At 37.0% G+C, this 10,287-nt stretch overlaps 1 protein-coding gene across 4 annotated transcripts in view; it reads left to right on the forward strand.

The window, feature by feature from the left end:
• The window catches only part of khdrbs2 (KH domain containing, RNA binding, signal transduction associated 2), a 110,149-nt gene that overhangs the window by 87,234 nt on the left and 12,628 nt on the right, over positions 1 to 10,287 (forward strand). For 2 of the 4 annotated variants that reach the window (XR_001310462.1, XR_001310464.1), the window contains exons 7-10: positions 2,174 to 2,256; positions 2,779 to 2,834; positions 5,609 to 5,692; positions 8,991 to 9,039. Coding sequence is in view for 1 of the 4 variants with exons in the window: in XM_014011380.1 (XP_013866834.1) it covers positions 2,174 to 2,256; positions 2,779 to 2,834; positions 5,609 to 5,703 (234 nt within the window). In the remaining 3 variants the exon portion in view is untranslated. Of the gene's footprint in view, positions 1 to 2,173; positions 2,257 to 2,778; positions 2,835 to 5,608; positions 7,915 to 8,990; positions 9,040 to 10,287 lie in introns of those variants that run through there. The other 2 variants (XR_001310472.1, XM_014011380.1) reach the window with 2 other exon arrangements.

Here is a 10,287-nt window from a genome sequence, read left to right on the forward strand (position 1 = left end):
ATATTATATTTAGTGGCAAAGGTTCGAGCATAAGATCACAACATGGAAATTTTTGTTTTAGATTTTTTGTTTACTAAATTTTTCTTATTGATTTTTAGTTCAGGAAACTCTTATGCTTATTGAAAAACCCCATATTCAACATCTTGTTGCCTGAAACATGTGATCCAGCTTACCTATTGGCCTCAGAGTAACTTTGATGCTGTGCCATAAGGCCTTTTCTTATTTTTCAGAATCATATCGAAGTCTTCCTCAGACACTTCCTCAGCTTGGTTTAGCTTTCAGTCTTCAATATTGCTCTCTTAACCAAAGATATGATCAATACCTGCATATTGAATGAATCTCTTGCTTATGTTGACTGATGCTACTGCAGAATGAAACTGATAACATTTCACCCAAACCATATTAATAAATAATAATGCTTATTTTTAGTCAGAACTGAACAATGTATCAATATAGGGTTTGGCTAGAGAAAAGATAAGTCAAAGAAATATAAAATACTGTGTGTATGTTTTTTTTAAATCCATAAGTATTAAATTATTCACAATCTTGATTGTCCATGTTACCAAATCTGTCAATCTTATGTCTAGCCAAAAAGTAGTTTTTAATCTTGTTTTGAGACTGATATTCTGAGCAGGAGAAGAATGTGTTAGATTTTTCATCTTGTTAGCTTACAAAGTTTCCTTATTTCTAGAAATCTTAGCAYGTGTAATTGTCTTATTCCACTGGCAGATTATTTCACTTAATTTGAGTTTGAATCTTTTCAAGATCCTCGATCATCCCTTGACATTTTTTCATTAATATGTTAATTATGAAAAAGTTAGTTCTATCAAAATAGAATGAACCCCTCTGGAAGCTGGAGGGGGCGGGGTGTAAGGCGCCGCATTTGGATTTAAAGAGACAGCCTCAAAARGAGTTGATCTGAGACACTCCTCAGAAAAGGGGTGCAAGGGGGGGCTTGTGGAGTTACAATAAGGAGGAATTCAGACCAAAGCATTGCAGTTCCACTTTATATAGACCCCAACCGAAGGACTTAAATGTGAAAAAAAAGGATTTAAAAACAAGATTCTCCTTTAACCAGAGAATGCCACCTATGTCCAATCTGATTCATTAAACAAAACTTATGTAGTTTACAAATAATATTATTTTACATTTGAATGCCTCATCTATGATTGATGTTCTAGCAACTAACAAAGAGTAGAAAAAATCAACAGTAAAAAGTTGAGACAGGCTGTAAAATTACCTTTTTCAGCTTTACTGGTGCCAGCAGTCTTCCTTTCACCCAATCCATGGCGTGGAAAAGACAACTAGGCACTCACCTCACCTCATAAAACTTAATTACTCAGAGTGCCCAGTCGAAACTGAAAGCAACTGTMCGGAGTGTATTAACACTCAGCCACCGGACAGTAAAAAGAAAGTGTTCTAATGAAGCGGATTTTACGAGTCAATCAATAGAAAACACAAAAGAGAGGAGTCCAAAAATAGGGTGGTGGAGATTTACGTCAATCCTATTCTGAAGGCAAAATTACACTGGATTCACCATGAGCAATAATAAATCCCTATCTACAACAAAACAATTTAACAAAAAGCAGTGAAACGTTAGATAAAAGCTTAAACTAGCAAATGGGTAGTTATAGGTATCAAAAGGCAGAATGAAAACTAAAAGCAAAAGGGTAGCAAAAAAAAGCTCATATTTGGTGTGATAATAGATGAGTTTCATTCCTGACACACTTCAGCTTGACTCAACTCTTTATTTAAAGCCTTACTATGGAATAAATTCAACCCTGTCTGTTAACAAAATACTTAATGACCGATTGGTCAAGTTTTATTGAAATGCTTAGAAAAGAATGGCTGGGTGTTCTTCTATAATTGATTAAATTTTTAATTAGTTTGATTTAAGACGGCCGTCACAGGTTGTCACATTAACACAAAACTTCGTGAATATTTCTGATATTGAGCTGATATCGGATGTGGTAATAGAGTAGATGAGCGTAATTCCCAATTCCTATTGTAAAAACTAACAAATAACAAAATTTTTACTTAAAACATGGGTCTTAAAAGCAGCGTATGTCTGTGTATTCTGTCAAATGCCAGTTTTATTTTAATTGTATCCAACAAATTATGGTGGACAGAAATATTACTGGTAAGTCCATTTATTGTGTTTTTTTAATTGCAGGGTTATGATGATGGATACGGAGGAGAATACGACGACGAGAATTACGAAGCCTATGAAGACGACTACAGCAGTCAGTCTAAGAGGTAATGTTAAAACAGACAWACGTATAAAGCATAGGGTAAGGTTACAGCTTTATTGGCGTAAARACATTTCACTCAAAATGCCACCCAACGAGAAAGCTTAATATTCGGTYGTTGTGCCAGATAGAGTTCTCCTGTTTATTAAAAACACATCAGTGAGCAACATGAGCAACACAAACGCAGCAGTAAATCCCACATTCACCATCTTGCTGCTGAAAATCCTCAACTGAGCACCAAGAGTGTAATTAATCCATGGGTGAAAATGGTCTTAAACAAATGTTTTATTTGCTCATCCCTGAGCTAAAGTTTCTAAACCTTACAGAGCCCATCTGCTGCAGGATTATGGAGGCGTTCCAGGGAGTAAAACCACACATTTAGGAGCTGTTTTTCCTCCTTATAAAAGAACCACTGGGTTTAGGAATAACAGTTAATAACATTATAGATAACTATGATTTCAGTTTTGTTTTTTATTGGTGACTGCTAAAATGTAGATGGACTTTGAGTGATGGTTATGTTTTTGTTTAGCCTTTCAGAGTATTATGAATATGGACACGGAACCAGTGATGAATCCTACAGCTATGGTAAGTTCAGTCTTTTATGRCCTCAGAAGCTCTTAACATGAGTCACTCTCATTTTCATGTTGTTCTTTTTGAAACTCTGTGTTTAATCTAGAAAAAAAGTGCAACATAAGGACACCATTTAATCTAAAAAAAAGTGTTGATTATGTGATTTTAGTCTATCTATAAAACTGATTTGAATTTTTTAAAAGCCAACTAATTAGGTCCTTTTATCAAGCAACATGTACCTCACTTCTAAATTTATGTAGACTAACCAAAATATTCAAATATTAGTCTTTAGAAAAGGCTGTGTTGAATCAGTTTTTTTGTAAAAAAAAATTAAAAAAACAATAGTAATTTTTCACCATTATTGCAGGTAATTAACCACATTCAGAAGCACCAGGTGGGATTTTAAAAACATCTCTGTTGATCGTAGAGCTTTAGCTGTGGCTACACTGTTATTTAAAAGAATTTTAACAGCCAAGAGACAAAGAGAAAAAGCCAGCAGTRCCAGCCCACTTCCTGACCCAGGGAGTCACTGCCGCATGCATCACCCCTCCTACCTGCCTGGCTGCAAACTGAAAACRGTGAATGTGCCAGTGGAAGCTCACTGGGCTAACCGGTCGGTACCTGTTGTGAAYCTGTTTTGCCTTTTGGGTACGTGCCCTTAAAGGCTTATTTCAAAAAGCTATTTCTCTCCTCCTCTGCGTGCACATGAATCAATCTTGGATGGAGCTCCGTACCCCCAGATGTCTGGACATGTTCTTAAGATATGTATTTATTTCCATAAAGGAGGTCATTGATTTTCAAAGTAATAGATTCAAAGCTTTGACGGGGAGAAATTTAATGTAAGCAAGAAAAATCTCAGATGTTGAGGCGCGAGGTGCCGTGATGGCAGCGGTGCGCTGGTTGCCATTGCAGGTTTGCAGGTTCATTAATTTTCAGCACGATGAATTGGGCTCTGAGGCGTTGGGGTTGAATCAAACCAAAACCAAGGGAGCAATGATTTCATTTTCTGCTTCATAAAAACTTTCTTTTTTTGGAAGCGGCACAATGTGCATTGTAAGGTGGCCATCTTTATGCATTTTGYCTTAAAGGGGGGAAGCACAAACAGTCTAATCTAGTGGTTTTCAATTAAAATTCAACAAGGTCTGCCTAAAGAAATGTTATTTCTAGCAAACGTCTAGAAAATATAAATATTTATGTTCTCTTTCAGTGTGAGCCATGTTGCTTTTCTTCACTATTGTCTTTTCTGTGGGCTGGCAGTTTCTTTCTGCACACAGAAACCTCTAGCCAGGTGTGGAGTTTAGGGTCCAGACTCAGTGCACCATTTGGGAACCCTTGTTTTATCTCAGACCTTTTTGTGTGTCCTTGGTGAAACGTACTGTGAAAGGACCGAATGTATGTGTGCATTTATACCAGCTCTGTTTAGTCCACTTTAATCGAACTCTAGTTCATATATGCTCTAGTTTGTYTATGCTGTTAAGTAGGAGGACTGTGATCAGTTATACATTGGGGAAACAAAGCAGCCACTGTTCAAAAGAATGGTCCAGCACAGACGAGCAAAATCATCAGGCCAAGACTCTGCAATTTACACTTATCTAAAAGGCCAGCGGTCACACTTTCAGGGATGAAGATAGTCTCATCCTTGATAGAGAGGAACGTTGGTTTGAGAGAAAAGGAAGCCATTTTTGTGAAGAAAAACCGTCCACCATTAAACAGAGGTAGAGGACTTCATGTCCAGTTGTCCCCCTCCTACAATGCTGTTATTGCAAGTATGACTCAGCCCCCTGTGTGAATCAGGGCCCTAACAATAGTCAGGTGATGGGCCACYTGACCCTSTATGAACAATAGAGCCAATCAAGGCACTAACAACCTATTGTTTGYCTGATGGTCCTCTTTTGTATGTGACCAACCTGTTGGTCCACCATGTGGAGGCAGTGCTTATAAGGCTGAGTTCACCTGAAACTCCTCAGACTGAAGAAGTCTGTAGGAGGAGAGATAAAATGTTTCATTAAAGAACCCGTTCAGAGGACCTACTTATTCTTTCTTTTCAAACTCTAGTTCATTTACCTGGAAAGTCTGGTTCGTTTGGGGAGGTGTGAACACGTAATCAGACTCTGATTTGTACCAAAAAAGTGAACTCTGGTGCACCAATAAAGGTGGGTCTTGGTTAGGTTGTAGTGAACTCTGGTGCAATTCGATTGCGTATGTGAAAGCCAAGCAAACTAGAGGCCGCTCCAAAAGAAGGAAGCGGACTACAACGCAGGTCATTCTGAGTAGTAATAGTAATAAAGCTCCTTCTTGGTGAATGCCGCCTCACGTGGAGCCGTCTCAGCCACCTTGTAAAAGAAACAACATTCTCTGCGGTTCTGCCCCATCTTCCACTCATTATTGAAGACTATTTGTTTGGCACATTTGCCAAAAACAAAAGATAAATCCTACAACCATTAAAATCTGACATTACTCCATGATTGTTTACATTTTGTGAAGAAGGAAGTAGCACTCCATGTCTTCTTCTGAGGTTTTTGTGTCGATTCCCTCAGTGGTTCTTGGTGCAGCACCACCACAGGTGAGGAAGGGAGCAGGTTGTTCTCAGCTTATTTGACAAAGTGCAGTATGAATGCGAACCGCACCAACTTAAAATGTAAACAATTCTTGCAATTTTGGTCCCCAATCGAACCGAGTCTACCGGAATATCAGGTGTTAATATGACAACTTCTGCTGCATGAAATTTCTCAACACAAAGCTTTCTTCCACGTGTTATTATTATTATTATTTTTTATCTATTTTTGCAGAGGAAGAGTGGACAAGCACCCGGCCCGGTCTCAAAGCTCCTACTTTACGGCTGACAAGAGGGGGCTACAGAAAACACCCTTATGGTAGATACTGAAGGTGCTCCAGATTTGTGACCTGCAATTCTCTTTATAACTTTTTGTCTTCTGAATTTTTCATACAATGCTGTAATGTTCACTTTTTTGCTCATCGGCTTATAAAAATGATGGAGAAAAAAAAACGACCATAAACTTTACTGTATTATTCTGATGTGTTAATTCATACAAGACGGAGTCTTTTCTTTTGKACATAAAAATACCCATGCGTATAAAAGAAGGTTGTGCTTACAATTAGCTGTTTAAATATCTTCTGTCCTCCCCCAAAACAGTGGTTTCATAATTTTAARATTACTCTTCAGATTTGTTCTCACAGGTCATGTTTGTTGTTGTGACAGATTGGTTTCCATTTATTGCCTTTATGGCAGTGATAATTATGGGTTCACAAGCCTACTCCTGCTCTCTGTGCCAGCTTTCTACACTCTGTCATTGTGTAACTTGCTTGAAAAGCAGAGGTACCTTCTCCTCCCACGCTTTGGTACCCCCGTTCTGTTTYCTGTGCTTCCTGTGTCAGCATCATTAAAATAGTCAGAAACGGGAGACAAAAAAACAGAAACTTCATCARATTTTTCAAGGAGGCTATGAAATATCCCATAATGTTGTGACAGTTGTCAACAACGGCACATTATAGAAGCAAGGCTGCGAAATGAGAAATAAAAAATAATAAATTTGAAAGATAGTACATGAAGCAGTAATTGCTCCCTGATGACACTGAATGCAGCATTGTTTGGACTTAGAGCACTGGTGCAACCTGCTTCACAGGAACATGTCATGATATCGGCTCTCATTTAGACCCTTTTACACAAGTGTAGCTGTAGCATTTTGGCTGTTTGTGTACATGGAAAAAAAGTGCTAATTTTCTCGAACACCGAAGCGTTTTGAATCCAGGTTTCAGAGTGGAGGCTTTTGGAAACACCCAGCACCTGTGTCAAATCACAAATGCCCACTGCAGACGGCTGCAGTCAATAGTTTTTCTGCGCTTGCGCAAGTAAATGAACAAAAGTAGCTCCCATTCAAGATGACAGGAAGTGTACACATTGGTTTCTGTTAAGAGAAATTAGCTGTGACCACTCTTGCAACTTTAAATGTAGCACCTGTATTGAAAAATTAGTGTGTGGGGGTTAACCAAATGTTGTAATCCCATGAATCTTAATTGGATATAAGTCCTCAGTTTTAAAGGGATGTAGCAATATATTGATATATCAATATATTAATTAAAACATCACATCCATATATTGATTGTAGACTTGTGAATTGAATTGAATCAAAATCATTCTGATAGATTTTATGATATCGAGAAACATATCATTCAAACAAATTGATATAATATTTTAAAGCTGCTGATTATCATTAAACACTCTCATTGCAGCCAATGGCCACATTTTAGCTCATTAGTTTCTACTTTGACTTGTGTGAAACAGGCCTTTAGCTGAGATTATATAAACTGGCCCACAAATTCTAATAACTAACTAAAACAAAGAGAGGAAACAAGTTTTTGTGATGCTAAATTATTTTAAAAAATCATCTTTTTTAATCTTTAGCCTCTTAGTTAATTGATTGATMTGTCATGAACCAGAACTACTTGGTTATTGAGCTTATTTGACTAATATTTTCCATCATATTGCAGTGATAAAATTCATCCTGATTTCCATCGAGGATGTTTCTGCCTTTTGAAACAGTTTTGTGGAAAATGTCTCTCTTATAAACCAATACTGATCCGCAGACGCTCTGCTTTCTTAATGATTTCAGCTGTTGCTTGATTTGCAAAAGCCATTTCCATGGTAACACACCTCCAGACAGCCACACTTTGCCCCGAACAGAAATAACACGGTAGACTCCGTTAAACGCAACAAATGGAAACCAATCCTTGAAGGATTTAAGACCTGAATGTGTCGAGATGAGCTACAAATTTCTCTCAAAGATGTTTAATGTTCAGAACTCTTAATTACACCTCGAGTTTTCCAATAAATGACTGCTCCATAAAAGATGACTCATCCAGGGGAAAAAAGGAAGAAAATTKTTTGGTAAATTGTGATTTTAGATTTTAAAAAATGATGTGAGATTGTGATTGTGCAAAAAATACATTTTGCTTATTTTGCTTGGGTTGAAAGCAGTCACTAATTCACAGTATGTAATTTATAATATGTGCCATGTTCTGTCTGTATTCTGTATTTGTACATAAAGCATTTAATAAAAACATCATAAACCTCAAACTGTAAAAGACTTAATAAATAACAGTTGAGCGTTAAATAGGTGTTTTTTATAGTTTGTTCAAAAATGTTTATCTAAACGCTGACATTTGATCACAAGCAACAAATAATTTTTCATAAAGGAAACAAACCCCAAATGACTCATTCATAAACTAATCTATATTTTTGCTCTATTATTATTGAATATTTCATCACTATTTAGTAGCTAATAAACTCTTTTCTTTCAAGTGTTACATCATAAACAGACATTGATTCACTGACATTGTTTCTGGCGTTTAAAAGAGGTAAGAACTCCTCACACATTTCTATTAAAATGCCTTAAATATGCTCAACAATCCAAGCTGGCCCATAACATGGATTAAATCTTGGTCTTTTCCCTCTGATAGTGTGTTTATTAGTTGTAATCTGCAACTTTTCAATGTTCCTGCTAACCTCTTTTTTTGCATTTCTTGTCATTCACCCTGAATAAGCTGTATTTGCTCTGCACTTTTCCGTGTTAAAAAAAAAAACGAATGTCCAAGTCCATTCAGCGGTTGGAATTCTCTTTTGTGATTAGCACAGCTGCAGCCCGACTCTGATTAAGCGTGTAAATCATGGGACTGAAAGGAAGACTAAACACTAAGCAGGTAACCTTAATCCTAATCCTAATATAATCATCAAATGCTAACTTCCACTAAAAAAAAAAGTAAACCTGCACGTTTAAACCCCCAAAATAAATGTCCCTCATGTCTAATTAGATCCTTAAGCATTTCAGCTAAACTGTTATTTTAAAGAAAGGACTAAATTTCAATAAAAGGCTCTAAAATAATGTTCAGCAAACTAAACACATTAATGAAATAAATTAATTTCTAATAAAATGTCTTTTGTTGACCTTGAATTGGTTTACTTTTTTTCACAGTGATGCAATTGCTATATGTTCTGCTTTGTGTTTGGACATTGTATACACACACACATATATATACAGTATAAACACAGTAGATATATATGTATTTATATACATATATATTTTACTTAGCATGCAGCCTGTTTGTTTTAACATCAGTGTATCCATCTTAACAATCAAATTTCTTTTTCTGCAGGCAATGAATCACACCGCAGTGTGTTGGGTCAGAGCAGAGAGGATCACAAGTGAGTGAAAATGTTTACATAGTCACAGCAGTCTGTCTGTTTTAAATCACAACTTTCATCAAACAGGCTGAAATCTCATCTCAGTTTGTTGATGAACAGTCATTCCAGATTTCAAAGACAGTTCATAACAGCGTAAGATCATTTAATATTTTTTCTATGATTGCCGGTCACTGCCATGAAAGGCAAGCAATCATGTATTTGCCTGTGTTTGTGTGTGCTTGTGTTGGTCTGTCTGTTGGCATAATACATCATGATCTACGGAGGCCGTGAGGGGACATGGGAGATTTTTTTTTCTTTTGCGTTCCCTCGCAAAAGTAGTTTATCACTGTTGTGCCTGCCGGTTTATTAACAAACTCACATGTTCACCATTAGCGCGTTAGCCTACTGCTTTAATTCAGCTTCAGAATGAATATATCACACAGCCACGCATGGAAGTGAGTCATATGCCGATATTTTAACACAGTGCAGCCACGCAACATCAATGTCAATTTCACGAACTTGTGGCGACACGTCCTGTTTTGGTAACCAGATATTTCAAAATAAAAGTCTGATTTAATTAAGTTCATATACAAAACAAACTTTTGCGTGGGAACGCAAAACAATATTGCGAGGTAACGCAAAAGTATTGCCAGGGAACACAAAAGAAAAAAAATCCCCCCGTGTCCCCTCGCGGGCTCCGTAATGATCCACAGGACCAATTTTAATGAAACTTTTATAAAATAATTATTGGATGTACGTCTAAACTGGTTAATGTTAGGACACAGCCTAAATCAAGATGGCCGCCACAGCTTACTGACTTTAGAAAAGACAAAAATGTTCAGTCAATTTAATAAATAACAGTGATTACATCAACTTTATAAGATTATTTTAATTTTAAACTGTTACATTATGTTCTGCTCAGATCACATTGATGGCCGCCACAGCTTACTGACTTTAGAAGACAAAAATGTTCAGTCAATTTAATAAATGCGTAGCTAAACTTTTGGTGTGGTGGTAGCTGTGAGTCCAACACATTCTCACTCCCGAGTCGTCACATATTGACGTTTTTCAAAGGTCCCTTTGCGTCCAATTTTGACGCATCAGGTACCCCCCTTGCGTCATATTTTGACGGGATGGGGCGGAATCTGTTGTCGTAATTTCTGAAAGTGTAGAAAATGCACAAATAGTACCGTCCCAAAGCGTGAAATTACTCACTTTAGACATCCTGTCCCAGACCCTAGTACCTAAAATTAACCATTAACCCTGATA

The sequence above is a fragment of the Austrofundulus limnaeus genome, unplaced genomic scaffold, assembly GCF_001266775.1.
Source record: "Austrofundulus limnaeus strain Quisiro unplaced genomic scaffold, Austrofundulus_limnaeus-1.0 Scaffold0, whole genome shotgun sequence".
Classification (NCBI taxonomy): Eukaryota; Metazoa; Chordata; class Actinopteri; order Cyprinodontiformes; family Rivulidae; genus Austrofundulus; species Austrofundulus limnaeus.